General features: G+C 41.1%; 1 protein-coding gene across 28 annotated transcripts in view; it reads right to left on the reverse strand.

Moving 5' to 3' along the window:
• Positions 1–17,974, reverse strand: part of FRMD3 (FERM domain containing 3) — a 379,694-nt gene that overhangs the window by 279,219 nt on the left and 82,501 nt on the right. For 3 of the 28 annotated variants that reach the window (XM_086416747.1, XM_086416746.1, XM_086416745.1), the window contains exon 1: positions 12,428–12,448. The exons of 21 other annotated variants lie outside the window; for them this stretch is intronic. Coding sequence is in view for 3 of the 7 variants with exons in the window: in XM_086416774.1 (XP_086272900.1) it covers positions 12,428–12,578 (151 nt within the window). In the remaining 4 variants the exon portion in view is untranslated. Of the gene's footprint in view, positions 1–12,427; positions 12,579–17,974 lie in introns of those variants that run through there. 4 more of the 28 variants (XM_086416760.1, XM_086416750.1, XM_086416772.1 and 1 more) reach the window with 3 other exon arrangements.

The raw sequence follows: 17,974 nt of genomic DNA on the forward strand, positions 1-17,974 counted from the left end.
ACAAATTCACATTAGTAAGAAATCCAATACAAACTTTTTTACAACGAAAGTACCATCATTTGTTTAAACTCAAATTCCATGTATGAAACATCGGTTTGTCCCAAATTTCCAGGGTATTCACTTCAAGAATAATTCTATGAGATGTTTCAAAGTAATCTAGAAAAGAGGAGTGACGGAGGAGCCTGGTGGGCTGCAGTCCATGGGGTCGCTAAGAGCCAGACACGACTGAGCGACTTCACTTTCACTTCTCACTTTCATGCATTGGAGAAGGAAATGGCAACCCACTCCAGTGTTCTTGCCTGGAGAGTCCCAGGGACGGGGAAGCCTGATGGGCTAACCGTCTATGGGGTCGCACAGAGTCGGACATGAATGAAGCGACTTAGCAGCAGCAGCAGTCTAATAAGGAAGGGAAACTCTGAAAGCTCAATAAAATCAAACCTGTTTCTTTTTCCCACAGCACTTTACATGCTAATGAGCCCTGTGATCACCAAGAGGGGTACTGTAAACTTTCCCAGTGGTATTTGATCACAGAACCCTTTGCGCAGACAGCCAATATCCTGACTTGGGAAACGCTGTTGGTGTGTTTTGGGCTTTTTTAATATATTACATATAAAGTAAATTCCTAACAAATCAGACACAAGGCAAAGCAAACAGAAGTGAAGACAGCAAACCACTAGCACTTTTCCAGCCTTTCTTCTTTCGAGGCTCTTCACTGTCTCCAGGACAACTTAACCATTGGTGACAAGGCTTCTGCATGTGTGTATGTGCTCATACTAAGTCATGTCCAACTCTTTGTGACCCCATGGACTGTAGCCCGCCAGGCTTCTCTGTCTATGGATTCTCCAGGCAAGAATACTGGAGTGGATTGCCATTTCCTTCTCCACGTGATCTTCATGGCCCAGACAGCAAACCCATGTCTCCTGCATTTCCTGCATTGGCAGGCAGCTTCTTTACCATTGAACCACTTGGGAAGCCATAAGGAAGGTTCATTTACAGGAAGTTCCTACCAAGTACACTTTTGGAAGCAGCATCCACCTGTTTGAAAATTTCAAAGGATATTTATTTGCTGGATTCCCCACCAGATGATTTCAACAAAGACTGTAAAGTTTTTTGTGAGTTATTATATGTAACTCACAAAATAACAATGAGCAAAGAGTTTTCTTTTTTAAAGACATAGATGGATACTACAATCTGTCTATGGAGTGGCCAACAGCATCCATTAAGCATTTACTATGTAGAAAGCCCGAAAGAGGGTTGATGGAATATTCCAAGAAAAATCAGACTCCATGCTGAGAAATCTGTATGCAGGTCAAGAAGCAACAGTTAGAACTGGACATGGAACAACAGACTGGTTCCAAATTGAGAAAGGAGTACATCAAGGCTGTATATTGTCACCCTGCTTATTTAACTTATATACAGAGCATATCATAAGAAACACTGGGCTGGAATCAAGCACAAGCTGGAATCAAGATTGCTGGGAGAAATACCAATAACCTCAAAAATGCAGATGACACTACCCTTATGGCAGAAAGTGAAGAAGAACTAAAGAGCCTCTTGATGAAAGTGAAGGAGGAGAGTGAACAAGTTGGCTTAAAACTCAACATTCAGAAAACTAAGATCATGGCATCCAGCCCCATCACTTCATGGCAAATAGATGGGGAAACAGTGACAGACTTTATTTTGGGGGGCTCCAAAATCACTGCAGATGGTGACTGCAGCCATGTAATTAAAAGACGCTTGCTCCTTGGAAGAAAAGCTATGAACAACCTAGACAGCATATTAAAAAAGCAGAGACATTACTTTACTAACAAAGGTCCATCTAGTCAAAGCTATGGTTTTTCCAGTAGTCAAGTACAGATGTGGGAGTTGGATATAAAGAAAGCTGAGCACCTAAGAATCGATGCTTTTGAACTGTGATGTTGGAGAAGATTCCTGAGAGTCCCTTGGACTGCAAGGAGATCAAACCAGTCAATCCTAAAGGAAACCAACCCTGAATATTCATTGGAAGGACTGATGCTGAAGCTGAAGCTCCAATACTTTGGCCACCTGATGTGAAGAACTGACTCATTTGAAAAGACCCTGATGCTGGGAAAGATTGAAGGCAGAAGGAGAAGGGGATGAGATGGTTGGATGGCATCACCGACTCAATGGACATGAGTTTGAGTAAACTCTGGGAGTTGGTGATGGACTGGCATGCTGCAGTCCATGGGGTGGCAGAGAGTCGGACACAACTGAGTGACTGAACTGAACTGATGCTGTCAATGATTATAGTTAACACCAAAAACAAAGGTCTACCATAGTATATTCTACTAGGTTTAGGGGATGAAAACAGGTATAAAGTGTGTAGTTACTACTCAGAAAAACAGGACATGTAAACTTCTTAATATTACAACATAAATAATTGGTACATAAATATGATGGGTTGCCCTGGTGGCTCAGATGGTAAAAAATCTGCCTGCAATGCAGGAAACCTGAGTTCGATCCCTGGGTCAGGAAGATCCCCTGGAGAAGGGAATGGCAACCCACTCCAGTATTCTTGCCTGGAGAACTTCATGGACAGATGAGCCTGGTGGTTTATAGTCCACGGGGTCGCAAAGAGTCAGACACAATTGAGCAACTAACACTTTCACTTTTCATAAATATAATAAGTACTCTGTTAGCATGACTATTACCAAAAAGACAAAGACATCAAGTATTGGCAAGGATATGGAGAAAAACAACCCTGGTGAACTGTTGCTAGAAATGTAAACTGGTGCAGCCATTGTGGAAAACAGTATGAAGATTCTTCAAAAAACTAAAATAGAACTACCATAGGATCCAGAAACCCCACTTTGGCATATATATCTGGAATAAATGAAATCAGTATCTTGAAGAGATATCTTCACTCCCATGTTCCGTGCAGCATCATTCACAACAGCCAAGATACAGAAACAGCCTAAGTGTCTATCGACAGATGGAATTTGTTGTACATACATGTATACACAGTGAATACTATTCAGCCTTAAAAAAGAAGGAAATCCTGTCCTCATGGATGAACCTGAAAGACATCATATTAAGTGAAATAAACCAGATACAGAAAGGAAAAAATCTGTCTGATCTCACTTATATACGGAATCTTAAAATAGTCAAAATCATAGACACAGAGAGTACAGTGACGGTTACCAGGGCAGAGAGGTAGGGGAAGTGGGAGATGCCGGTCAGTAGGAAGAAAGTTTCAATTATGTAAGATGATAAGTTCTATAGATTTAATGTACAGCAGGGTATCTACAGTTGATAATATGGCATTTTATACTAAAATTTGCTACGAGAGTAGATCTTGTGTTCTCACAACAAAAATGATAACTATGTGATGTGATAGACATGTAGTAGTCATTTTACAATGTATATATCAAAACATCATTTTTACATTCTTAAATATACACAATTTTTATTTTTTAAAAAAGTATTGTAGAACATTATGAAATAGCAAAGTTTCTGAAGCCAGCAGCTATAGGGATGGACTCTTGGAAATAAGATATCTTGGGCTACAAACCAAAAAGGGAGGAGGATGGAAATTTAATCAGAAGGGAAGAAATAGAGGTACCCCAATTAGGCGGAAGAGCTCATGCAAACCCACAGGCAGGAAGGAGCATAGATGCCACCAGCAAACCAATTTAAGTCAAAGAATCCAACCATGAATGTGGGCCCACTCCCACCTCTGAAAGCCACATGAGCTGTGTTTGTAAGTTTAGGAGATGGCAGAGGAGGCGTGATTCCGGACCAGGAGCTGTTGCAGGGACACCCTGGCATCGCAGGCAGCCCCCTGGTCGTGGCAGCGGCAGCAGCACCTTTGACAGTCTGCTTTGACAGTGTGGTTTTGGAACTGTTCCTGGGAGCTCCACCCTGAATCTGTTTGAATCCATTTACCACTCTGCCATTGAGTCTACACCACTTAATAAACCCTTTTAAGTGAGCTATTATGGATTCTAACGTCTACAACTAAAACCTTGTCTGATGCAAATGTAAACTGTGGCGCAGTATAAAATGACCGGGTGTGAATTTAAAACTATGTTGGGTGTAAAGAATCCAAGTACATGTACTGAGCCGGCACACACCCCTACGGACCATGGGAAATGTGTTTCAGAAAAAGCTTCTGATTATAAAGGCACACAGTAGGCCTTCAGACTCACTACAGAGAATTTATTTTCATCATTGGAAGAGAATATTTCTGGTGAAATTTTGGAGCTTAAGGATAAGTGCTGAAAAGATATTCAACATCACTGATTATTAGAGAAATGCAAATCAAAACTATAATGAGGTATGACCTCACAGTGGACTGAATGGGTATCAGCAAAAAAATCTACAAACAATAAATGCTGGAGAGCATATGGAGAAAAGGGAACCTCTTGCACTGTTGGTACAGCCACTATGGAGAACAATATGGAGGTTCCTTTAAAAACTAGGAATAAAACTATCGTATGACCCAGCAATCCCACTACTAGGCATACACCCTGAGAAAACCATAATTTGAAAAGATATATGTACCCCAGTGTTCACTGCAGCACTATTTACAATAGCCAGGAAATGGAAGAAATCTAAACGGCCATTGACAGATGGATGTATAAAGATGTTGTACAAATACACAAGGGAATATTACTCAACCAAAAAGGGAATGAAACTGGGTCATTTGCAGTGACATGGATGAACCTAGGGTCTGTCATACAGAGTGAAGTCAGAAAAAGGAAAACAAATACTTTATATTAACACATACATATGGAATCTATAAAAATGGTACTGATGAATCTATCTGTAGGACAGGAATAGAGACAGACATAAAGAATGGGCTTGTGGACACAGTGGGGGAAAGGGAGGGAGGGACAAGTTGAGAGACATATATTATGAGTGCATATTAGCACTGACGTATATATATACACACTACCATGTGTAAAATAGATAGCTAGTGAGAATATGCTGCATAGCACAGGGAGCTCAGCTCAGCTCTGTGATGACCTAGAAGGTGGGGTAGGGGTGGAGTGGAAGGGAGGCAATATATGCTTATGTATAGCTGATTCACTTTAATGTACAGCAGAAACCGATACAACATTGTAAAGAAATTGTGCTCCAATTAAAAAAAAAAAAAAAAAAACTCTTGAAAAAAAAAAGGGTAAGTGCTTATTCCTTAGGAGAATATGTTTAAAGTGTTTCTTAACAATTAGTATAAAACTTCCCCCCACAACCCTTTGTATTAATAAATTTCTTTAAAGAGTTTACCTAGATGAAGTGCTCCTTCTCTGTTCCCACACTAGCTATAGGAAGGGACCTGGAGCAAGTAAGCATGTTTTTAAATAATATTCCTTGCCAATACAGAGTATAACATAGGCACTGGAATTTTTCCCAGTCACAGAATCCCCTCAATCAATCATGGGGAAATGTGGCAAAAGAAAAAGGATTCAGTCAAGCATAGACATCTGTATTTTACAAACGTGTTGCCAATTTTCAAAGTAAAAATATCAATGATTAGTCAAGAAAAAGTCTCAGATCTACTGAAAGGGAAATAACGTGGGCTTGGGAAATATTATTTGCACCCTAGTAAAACCAAAGCAGTTGTAAAAAAAGAAACAATATAGAGAAAGGCTCTATCTTCTGACATATATCTAGAGATACAGTCTATTAATTCCACCCCCCAAAAGAAAACATATAATAAAGTCCACTGCTGTGGATACTAAATAAACATATGTCAATGCCTTAGCTTCCTTGTGTTCTGGAGGACTGGTGTAATTCTGTCCCGAGGCTTCAGGCAGAGAAACGAATATCAATGACTAGCTATGTCTGGGCATTCACTAATACATTCTCATCGAGATGACATCAGACACATGAACCTAGATCAGAATTCTGCACAGGGGGCTGGAGAAGATCATTCATAGACAGCCAACCTGAGTTATGCCATTTTCTCACTGGTGTGTAAAATTACATACACTTATAGTTTATATTTTTGATCTAAAATGTCCTTCTGTAATCTGATGCAGAAAATTAGCTGGTTTGCCCTTACACTAACAACCATCTCATTAAACCACAGAGTAATTCATAAATAATTTAACAGGAACATGACTAATTTTCCAGTCCCATTTTGATCTTTAGGAGACAAGAGATCTGTAAATAGTGCATTGTGCTTTACTGCCACATAGCACTTAATTACACTAAGCAATTTCATTAAAACCGAGAAAAATAATTTAGAAGTAGTTGAGTTCTTCAGATCATTAAATTCTGAATGAGAGACGTATCATGTCTCACAGCTAAAGCTGGCTTTCCTGTCAAACCCTTGGGGTGCAGTGCAGCCTCACTGATCCTCCGTTTCAGGGACAGATGGGAAATATTCCTTAGTGGTGGTGAAAGGCGCTTAGTCATGTCTTGACTCTTTGTAACTCCATGGGCTGTAGCCCAGCAGGCTCCTCTGTCCATGGGATTCTCCGGGCAAGAATACTGGAGTGGGTTGCCATGCCCTTCTCCAGGGGATCTTCCCAACCCAGAGATCAAACCTAGGTCTCCCGCATTGTAGGCGAATTCTTTACTGTCTGAGCCACCAGGGAAGCCCAGTGGGAAACACTACTTTGCATCTTTAAGAGTTCACTTTTGGGATTCCCACTACCCAGATATGACTCAGGGAAGAGCAAAGAAAGGACAAGCTAGGTGGGGTAGTACAAAGAGAGGGGCTTCCCCAGTGGCTCAGCAGGAAAAGAATCCGCTTGCAACGCAGGAGATGCAGGAGACTCGGGTTCGATACCTGGGTCAGGAAGATCCCCTGGAGGAGGGCATGATAACTCACTCCAGCATTCTTGCCTGGAGAATCTCATGGACAGAGGAGCCTGGCAGACTACTGTCCATGGAGTTGCAAAGAGTTGGACAAGACTGGAGCAACAGAGCACAGTACAAACAGTGCTGTGCCAGGTGTTACAAAACCTGAATTCCAGCTCTGTACTCAGGCACTAATGTATCATGTTTCTCTCTCTCACACACACACATAAGATCTGTAAAAATTAGGTGGATTTAACCAAGAGAATACAAGTTCCCTACATGCTAATAATTCTTAAACACCTTCAACAAATTTGAGGAAAAAAGCTCTTTTGCACGCATGTACGCTAAGTCGCTTCAGTCATATCCGACTCTGTGCGACCCCATGGACAGCAGCCCACCAGGTTCCTCTGTCCATGGGATTCTCCAGGCAAGAACACTGGAGTGGGTTAAAGCTCTTTTACCAGATTCTAATATATTAGTGGATATATGGTACAAAGTTCAATGTGTATCGTATATATTATATATAACATAAAAAATGTGTGTGTATGTTTTAGTCGCTTGGTCATGTGCAAATCTTTGCAACCCCATAGACTACAGCCCACCAGGCTCCCCTGTCCATGGATTTCCAAGGCAAGAACACTGGAGTGTGTAGCCATTTCCTTTTCCAGGGGAAGATTCTCAAGAAGAGTCCTGACCCAGGGATTGAACCCAGGTCTCCTCCATTGCAGGCAGATTCTTTACCATCTTCCCTTCTACCACCAGGGAAGCTCAATGTAAAACATACTATACTGTATGTATGAGTATATTAATGTATAATCCTACCGCAAAGAATTATTCACATTACTCCCTTGTACAGACAAAACATCTCTGTTGATCAACAGTGAATAACATACATTCACTAAATTCCATGAAGTGAAGTCAAGTCGCTCAGTCGTGTCCAACTTTTTGCGACCCCATGGACTATAGCCTACCAGGCTTCTCCGTCCATGGGATTTTCCAGGCAAGAGAACTGGAGTGGGTTGCCATTTCCTTCTCCAGGGGATCTTCCTGACCCAGGGATCGAACCCCGGTATCTTACATAGCGGGCAGACGCTTTACCCTCTGAGCCACTAGGGAAGCATATAGAGATGCAGCGGTGGGATACAGAGACACAATTTTGAAGCTGAGACCAAAGGGGCTATAAAAACATACTCTGCCGACTTATAATGCTGATAGCTCACCAAGGCAGACCAACACTGAGCATCTCTTCTAGGCTGTACACTTTACAATAGCCTAAGGTTTTGCCCATCATCAGGGCCTCCAGAGTCCCTGGCAAACTACATTTGGCAGCCAGCAGACGGCAGGGAAAAGAATGCACTTTCTCAAACATGGCAGTTCAAGGGTGCTTGCCAGTCAAGTGATCAAACCCTTCCCCAGCTCATCTTCAGCTTGTGTATTCTACCAGGTGAGCCCACCTGTTTCCACTGGCCCATGAATCTATGTCTAAGTCATTAAAACCTATAACATAATGGGACTTATTCTATGCCTTTGTTTAAAGGAACATTAGTTAATGTCTCCATTCACACACACACCCCCCCCCACTAAGTCCTTTGATAGCAATCACTGAATATTCAGCACTATGCCTAAATTTGAAGTAAACTCTTGCATTAACAAAGACATCTTGAATCAACATGATGCCATAGACTGATTATGAATATCCTTCCAAGCACCACTGTAAGCATGTTTTGTCTAAGCATTTGGTTAGCAGGGATCCTTTCCACACTGCTTGCACTGCAAACAGCATTACTTCCCATCTAACCCCTGCCATTCATCTTGTTTGACATGCTGTTGTTTTCAGCAGAGCAAGAAGAGAATATTAATGGTGTCACCCAAGTTATTATCAACAGAAAGTAAAATTTATGCCAGTGGGGAAAATGCCATTAGTAGTGGATTATGAAAGGTCACCAAAAAGCCACCGTTCCAAATGAATCAAACAGGTTTTGTCAAAAGCACTTCTAATTATTCCTAAGCACCAAGACTTTACCGCCTCCCTCTCCTCCCCACTCCAAAAAGCCTATCTCAGTGGAATAAGAGATAAAGACCATCTGTATATTTCTCTCTACTTGCAAGAAACTGAATTTTAATACAAACCACCTCATCTCAGAAATCTGCTGAAAGGCCTCTGAAGACATAGATGGGATGTAATAACAGATCTCCAGGACACTGCTGGAGTTGGTGAACTTCCAACACCACAATAGAGGCTCTCAACAAATGAATTGAATGCAGCAAATATTTTCTAAGCCCTCCCTACATGGCAGTCCTGGTCTGCAGACTGGGAAATGCAGACATACTAGAAGAGTCCTTGATGAGAGAGAGAGTTAAGCACAAATCATTCTGTATAAGGAACTAGCACAGAAAACGGAATGATTAAATGTATCAGGAGAGTATGAAGAGACTTTCCCGGGCTGACTACACATTGGGCACTTTTGGACATGAATAGAGTTGAAGTTTGGGGTGAATGAAGTCACTCAGTCATGTCCGACTCTTTGCGACTCCATGAACTGTAGCCTCACAGGCTCCTCCGTCCATGGGATTTTCCAGGCAAGAGTACTGGAATGGGTAAACTCAAGGATCTAGCACCCCAAGAATTATTTTTAAAATTTCACCAAAGTGTCTTCACCACCAGAAACTTACCATGGTTTAACCGCCCATCACAGCAAGGAAAGGCTGGTCAAAATGAATTTTGTCTCAATTTCCCATCAAGAACAAATTTGGTTTTAGCCAGAACAGCAACAGAGCCCAAGCTATTAACTCTCACAGGTTTTCCTATAGCATCAGTAGTCCTACATCTGACTCCATTAAAATATATACTGCTTTTATCTCTTTTGTAAAGAAGCACCCTGAACCACTGAGGTTTTTTCCCTAGAATTCTATTATAGTTACATAACCTACATACAAGGAAATAATTGGCATCAAGGATGCACAAACATCTCGGTAATATGCTCTCCTTCAACTCAGCTGCAGAAAGAACATACCAATGCACAAAAAGGAAAGAGGAAATAAAAATGTTGTTGTTTGGAGCCCCTCTGAAACACTTTACTCTGCATTTAGTCCTAAGCTAACATGAATTTCACGCAGCTCCACTGAAACTTAGCCATCCTTCAATGCAAATTTAGTCCTGGATGCAACTGCAACCCACAGAGGAATTGATCAACAGTGAAAAGAAATATTCCATTGCTTAATCCTATGGATTAGAACACAAGGGATTACACAAGAAGATAAATAGCCAATGAAGCCATAAGTAGAATATCTACAATTTAGAAAAGGGGAATTATGTTTGAAAAAAAAATTGGTCACAATACTTCCACTCTCCTGATATCTGAATCATTCTCCTCACTTCATTTCACACTCACAACTCACTTTCTCCATGAAGGCCTCTCCAGCTACCCACACAAGTTCCACCCACTCAATAGTGAGGTTTTTAAGGCAGGCAGACAGCATGTCTCCTTCATTGAAAAATCTCCTTCCCACTCACAAAACCCAAGGCTGGACCATCAGCATGGTCCCCCCATGTAATGGTCCCCCATTAAATGGTTGACAAAGTAAAAAATAGGAACAGGAAATAATTTAGGCATTTTCCATGCTGCATAATGAAGAAGAGCCTACAAGGAAAATGGGGGAAAGAAATTAAAAGTGAATAAACTGTGAAACTGTCAGAAGTCTCCCATTTCCCCCTTCAGCAGAAGCTCACTCCCAAAGACATGTGTGTGTGTGTGTGTTTCATAAATGACAGGAGGAAAAGAGGATATTCTTTATTCTGCTCAGGTCTCCAGCCATCTCAACAGCCCTGTCAAGTGGCCCTGGTATGACCTGTGGCAGAAGCCTGCAAGATCTCATATTAGGTAAGCAGAGGTGGAAAGAAAGAGAAGTTCCAACCACTGTACTACGGGGCCTGGGCGCCATGTTTTAGGACCGGTTGAGAGTTGGGCATTTAGAATAACAAACTAATACAAGCTCATCATGAAACTCAGCAGAGCCACCTGGACTGTCTGGTGCCCACAGTCAAAGGTACCATTTCCCTTTTGTCTCAGACATTAGCTCTACACAGTGCATTGACTTCACCATCTTCAAATGCAAATTTAGTCATTCAACATGAGATTTTTAAAAAACTGGTCTTATATACAGCTGTACTGAACTCACTACTTTTAAAAACTGTTATTTTCGATTCAACCTCAAGTAGCTGAGAAAAAATGTACACAATACTGCTAAAAATAATAGTATGTTAAAATAATAATACTCTTAAAAATTAATGCCTTCAGGTAAAAAATTCACTAATGAAAATCTCAATAAATGTAACAACCAAGTCCAGTCAACATAAGAGAAACAATATTCAGCCTTCCCAGGTCACACACCCCCAGGGGCAGATCACTGAAATCTCAAAGACAAGAGGACAGCCAAACACTGTTCCAATCCCAATAAATATGATTTGTGTTTCCTGACCTTCTTGCCTTCAATCCCCCCACTCTCAGTTCAGTTTAGTCCCTCAGTCAGTGTCCAACCCTAAAACACACTGAACACCCAATCTCTTTTTATTTTCTATCACCTGGCTTTTTATCTGCTAATTGTGCCTTTTCCCCACAGTCTTTACAGGAACTTCCCCTGCAGTTTGCTCATCCCAGAAGCAGAAACAACCGCAAATCTGTCAAAAACACTAGACCATTAGCGGCAGAGTAGGTCCCAAAGACGGACACTCCTGGGAAATGCTGCAATGGAAAAACAACAGGGCCTTTTTTGAACTTCCTTTTGCAGTTCTGCACTCCATAATGGAATTAACTTTTCATCTATTTGGCACAACTGGGATTTGGAGAATGAGGAGATGCAGATGCTAGAACACCAAAATCCTTCAAAAAATGCCTTTAGTGAGCTTTCTATAATTTGCAGACTTATAGACTAATTAACCAGTTTGTGAAAGATCCAACTTGTTAACACACCTCTCTCTCCCTCTCCACCCCCCCCAGCCTCTCTCTCTCTCTCTCACACACACACACAGAGTTCCTGTTGTTGCCCAAAGCAACCATTTAGAAAGCAAGCATAATAAAGTGGGGGGAAATGCATGGAAAGTAAATACTACACTCCAGTAGAGCCCAAAGTCTGTCCCAAGCTCATCATTTCACGAGATGCTTCAGTTTTTAAAATGATGACTTTGACAACCATCCATGTATATTTATTTCACTCTTGGAGAATCCCAGGAAGCACTAGGACACTGAAGGTTCTGTGAAGTTCTGTCATTTTTCAAGAGGTTTATCTAAACTAGCATATCCCATGAAACCCCTTTTTTAGTGGAATACCTAGAGTATTTCAGGAAGTATCACTGCACTTAATTTGTATCCTCTTAGCTACATCAATTAGAACATCTGACTGCAGGAACTTGAGATAAAAAGAAACAGTAATTAGTTTGCTGTTCCACCAGGGGTAAGAGGGGAGGGTTTTGATAACAAATTGAACTCTGATCAAGAAAAGATCATAAACGTGATTGGAGACAAAAAGGTGATGCTTGCTGGATTTCCTGACTCTCTGGACTCAATGTTCTCTGCCAGAGCCCTGGGAAGGACAGGCATACTGAGGAGCTTTGTCCAGTAACCGCCACCCCCCCGCCCCGAAACACAGACACACTCACCCACCCATCTTGGAGAAAGATACCACATGCTGAAGGGCACCAACCAGGACTCCGGGTCTGTGATGAGTCATCAGGGGTCACCTGTCTGGAAGATTCTGCCACATCAGCAACACCAAAAGCTTCAGTCGATCCATGTCCTTCCACACAAACCCTTGTGGGACCAGCACAATGGAAAATGGGAAGGTCAGCCAAGAAAACCATTTTGAAGGCTCACCCCAACCACTGTAGGAGAGCGATTACATTACAGTCTGTCAGGAAGTGGTATTTTGAGCTCTCGTCTACTTAACTGGGTATGGTTGCCAGGAAAAGTTATCCTCCCCAAAGCAAACTGACATGTGCATGTGACACCAAATTCAGGATGGCAGTAATGCCAGAGAGGGAAGAAAAGGGACAGGGACCAGCGTCCATGGGGTGGGGCTCACATATTTGTTAATCCTTTTTAAATATATTTGTTAACATGCTGCTTCTGAAACTGGATGGCAGTTGATGCTGTCAGTTAATACCTACTCTTGTATGTAATTGTGAAATACATAATTTTAATTATAAAATGTATATGTATCACAGCTTGGGCCCAAGGGGAAAAGTCCCATATGTATTAAGAGTAAATCAAAACATCCTGTCATTCTCTTAGGTCATTGCAGGGCAATCTTGCCCTGATTAATTAATGTCCTAAATGGAAGGTGATTTGATTGAAATATCTTTCTTCTGAAACTGAAAAGTGACACGCTGAGAGAGTTCAACAAAGACAGCAACCACACCGTAAGTCCCGGTTAATACGGGAGCACTTCAGAGGGGACATGATAATAAAGCACCTGCAACCCACCCACTAAGAAATCTTGTCTCTGGGCCTTGCCTGTTTGCCCAGTGGTTAACCATCTGCCTGCCCATGCAGGGAACGCAGGTTGAATCCCTGATGGGGAAACTAAGATCCCACATGCCACGGAGCAACTAAACCCACGTGCTGCAACTACAGAGTCCACACAGCACAACCAGAGAGCACCCTGTGCACCACAACACAAGATCCTGCATGCCACAACTAAGATCAGACACAGCCAAGTAAATTAATTAAATAATCTTTTTTTCAAAAAATCTCGTCTCATTGGGCTGTAAACATGGTATGGGATTTGGCTTGGTTTCTCCCTGCAAAGTGGCCCCAAATGTGCCTCAACAAACTCCACTTTCCTACTGAAAGATGTCTACACTCCATAATTTTCTGGTCACTCAAAGATGTTAGAACAGGTGTGGATGGGTATTTACGACTCAGTCCTACACCTTAAGCTCAGAGTCAAAGCTGGTGACTCCAGCAGTACAGCGTAGAAGGCTTCCTTCCATCTCCCTTTGTTCTGACTCCTCCAGAAGTAAAATATTTTTAGGTCATGGATATTCAGAAAAATCACATCAAGTTTTTCCATGGGTATTTTTCTTATAAGATTAGAATGTGAATGTGCATTATACCCCTGGACCTCACACTAGTTTAAAATAAAAAGGCAACATCGAAAGAAGTGGTTCAGGAAAATCTGGGATGTTTCTCCACTGGCCCCTTTGTCATACTCTTCCCTGGAAACCTACCCAGGGAAGCAGCTCTTTCTGCCATCTTGACAGGTTTTGCTTTCTTTCACAAAAACTATTTTCTTTATGGGTTCCCCTGATAGCTCAGCTGGTAAAGAATCCGCCTGCAATGCAGGAGACCCTGGTTTGATTCCTGGGTCAGGAAGATCCCCTGGAGAAGGCAATAGCTACCCACTCCAGTATTCTTGCCTGGAGAATTCCATGGACTATATTAATGCATAATCCTTTTGGAATTTTTCAAATAGTTAACATCTATCAAAATTGTGATATGTTTTACACCTGCCTTTTTTCTATGTATATATATGATATTTTGAGTGTGCATGTATATTTACATTCTCCAAGCCAGGCTTCAGCAATACGTGAACCGTGACCTTCCAGATGTTCAAGCTGGTTTTAGAAAAGGCAGAGGAACCAGAGATCAAATTCCCAACATCCACTGGATCATTGAAAAGCAAGAGAGTTCCAGAAAAATATCTATTTCTGCTTTATTGACTATGCCAAAGCCTTTGACTGTGTGGATCACAATAAACTGTGGAAAATTCTGAAAGAGATGGGAATAACCAGACCACCTAACCTGCCTGCTGAGAAACCTGTATGCAGGTCAGGAAGCAACAGTTAGAACTGGACATGGGACAACAGACTGGTTCCAAATAGGAAAAGGAGTATATCAAGGCTGTATATTGTCACCCTGCTTATTTAACTTATATACAGAGTACATCATGAGAAATGCTGGGCTAGATGAAGCACAAGCTGGAATCAAGATTGCTGGGAGAAATATCAATAACCTCAGATATGCAGATATGCACCCTTATGGCAGAAAGTGAAGAGGAACTAAAAAGCCTCTTGATGAAAGTGAAAGAGGAGAGTGAACAAGTTGGCTTAAAGCTCAACATTCAGAAAACTAAGATCATGGCATCTGGTCCCATCACTTCATGGCAAATAGATGGGGAAACAGTGGATGACTTTATTTTGGGGGCTCCAAAATCACTGCAGATGATGATTGCAGCCATGAAATTAAAAGATGCTTGCTCCTTGGAAGGAAAGTTACGACCAACCTAGATAGCATATTCAAAAGCAGAGCCATTACTTTGTCAACAAAGGTCCATCTAGTCAAGGCTATGGTTTTTCCAGTGGTCATGTATGGATGTGAGAGTTGGACTATAAAAAAAGGGGAGTGCCAAAGAATTGATGCTTTTGAACTATGGTGTTGGAGAAAACTCTTGAGAGTCCCTTGGACTGCAAGGAGATCCAACCAGTCCATCCTAAAGGAGATCAATCCTGGGTGTTCATTGGAAGGACTGATGCTGAAGCTGAAACTCCAATACTTTGGCCACCTTATGTGAAGAGCTGACTCATTTGAAAAGATCCTGATGCTGGGAAAGATTGAGGGCAGGAGGAGAAGAGGATGACAGAGGATGAGATGGTTGGATGGCATCACTGATTCAATGGACACGGGTTTGAGTGAACTCTGGGAGTTGGTGATGGACAGGGAGGTCTGGCATGCTGCAGTTCATGGGGTCGCAAAGATTAAGACATGACTGAGCAACTGAACTGAACTGTATATGTATGTGATTTTTTTCTATAAAACTGCATAATTCTATAAGCACAGTTGAATATCCTACTTTAATTTAAAAGATCACTGGTATTTCCAGTATCCTTCATTACACCTGGAAAAAATACTTTACCAGGTGTACAATATTCCATCACATGAACATTTCATAATTTATTTAACCTTCCTTCCTCCTATTGTTTTCAATTGTTTACTTAAATTATGCTGTGAAACATCTCTCTACATGCATCTTTGTCCTTATTTCACTGTCTTTATCTGAGTCCAGTGTAAAGGGACTCAGATGAGATGAGGACAGATGAGGAGGACTCAGCCAAGGGGATGCAGAAGTAGAGACCCAGAGATACAAGGAAATCAAGGTGGAGGGAAAGGGTCCTGGGAGCCAAGTGACAACAAGTCTCCAGGAAGAGATAGCCATCTGTGTCAACGTCAGCCCATAGGTCAAGTAAGATGAGATCCGAGAACCAGCTGCTGAATTAAATTAAGCAAAAGCCATTGATCCCCTTGATAAGAGGAGAAAAACCTACCTGGAGTGGGCAAAGGAAGCATGCTGCTGCTTCTGCTGCTACTGCTGCTAGGTCGCTTCAGTCGTGTCCGACTCTGTGCAACCCCATAGACGGAAGCCCACCAGATTCCCCCATCCCTGGGATTCTCCAGGCAAGAACACTGGAGTGGGTTGCGTGGGAGGAGAGAAATATCCTTTCAAGGTAGTAATTGAGGAAGACACGGGGTCAAGAGAGGGTGTTAGACTGATGGTAAATATAAGAAAATAGAAAGAATGTAGCTCTCAGTTAAGATGGAATTATTAGATATTATTTCAAATTGCCAAAAACACCAATGGTACACACATTTAAATTTACCTTATAAACCTTCTGCAGGACATAGAAAATGTTCCATGTCTGAAAGTATATGTATCTAGTGATTTGTAGAGTGAGCAACTTTTCTGTAACAAAATTCATGGTGAATGGACTTAGTATTTACTTTTTTTAAAAGCCGATTTGAAAATAGTAATTTTTTTTGTCGTCACCATAAGCAAATAGAGAGATGAGCACAGCCAACTAAAGGTGAGGTCAAACAAATGACTACATTAAAAATGTCAGTGCTGCTGATCATTTATTATATTAACCACTTATTAGTATAACCAAAAATGTTCTGCTTTGATAAAGGCTACGAATGAAATGTAAATGCTTGAATTCTGACAAGCATGTTTGCATATCTCAAGCTTACAGGGCATAATTCAGCCAATAAATCCATAAACTAGTACTTTAAAAGCAGTGACCTTCTTACATTGGAACAATGAATTAATTTACACTATGTCCCCCAAATATGATGCAGGTTCCACACTGAGTACTTGAAATAATTAAAAGTGGTATACAAAACTTTTTAATGATAAAATCACAATTTCACAGCATGAAATTTCCCATTTCAATAAGTTGGTTTGTGTAATGAAAGAAAAACATTAAACAAATAACTGTACAAATTATGAGACCATGCAAAAATTGTGAAAATTGCAGAGTAATGACTGAAGTTTGAGAAACTGATTAAATACAACCCAATTTATTTTGTCATTAACCTTATTTATGTAAAAATAATCCTGTTTTCAACCCGACAAGAATTCAACCTCCCATTCCTAGACAAACTTGGTTACTTGAAAATAAACTAAGCAGAGTTCCCAGACTATCCCAATGTTAGAATCATCAAGGAGTGCTTATTAAATATCATACATTAATGCATATATATGGAAGCCAGGAAAATGGTACTGATTAACATAGTTGTAGGGCACCAGTAGATGCAGACATAGAGAGCAGACGAGCGGGCACAGTGGGGGAAGGAGAGGGTGAGACAGACTGAGAAAGGAGCATTGAAGCATACATCACCATATGTAAAATAGACATCCAGTGGAAATTCACTGTGTGACGCAGCGAGCTCAACTTGGTGCTCTGCAACAACCCAGAAGAGTGGGATGAGGTGGGAGGTGGGAGGGGACATATGTATACCTATGGCTGCTTCACACTGTGATACAGCAGAAACCAATGCAACGTTGTAAAGCAATTATCCTCTAATTTAAAATAAATAACATTTTAAGAGGAAAAAAAAGAAGTGCTTGTTAATTGCTAATTATTAGAGAAATGCAAATCAAAATTGCAGTGAGGTATCAACTCACACCAGTCAGAATGCCCATCCTGAAAATGTATACAAATAACAAATGCTAATGAAGATACGGACAAAAGGGACCCTCCTACACTGTTGGTAGGATTATGAATTGGTGCAGCCACTAAGGAGAACAGTATGGAGGTTCCTTAAAAAACTAAAAATAGGGCTATCATATGATCCAGCAATTCCACTCCTGGGTATATATCTGGAAAATAAATGAAAACGCCAATTCAAAATGACACATGCACCTCAATGTT

Source organism: Bos grunniens, chromosome 8 (assembly GCF_055505025.1).
Source record: "Bos grunniens cultivar Pamir isolate PY7600 chromosome 8, Bosgru_T2T1.0, whole genome shotgun sequence".
Lineage (NCBI taxonomy): Eukaryota > Metazoa > Chordata > Mammalia > Artiodactyla > Bovidae > Bos > Bos grunniens.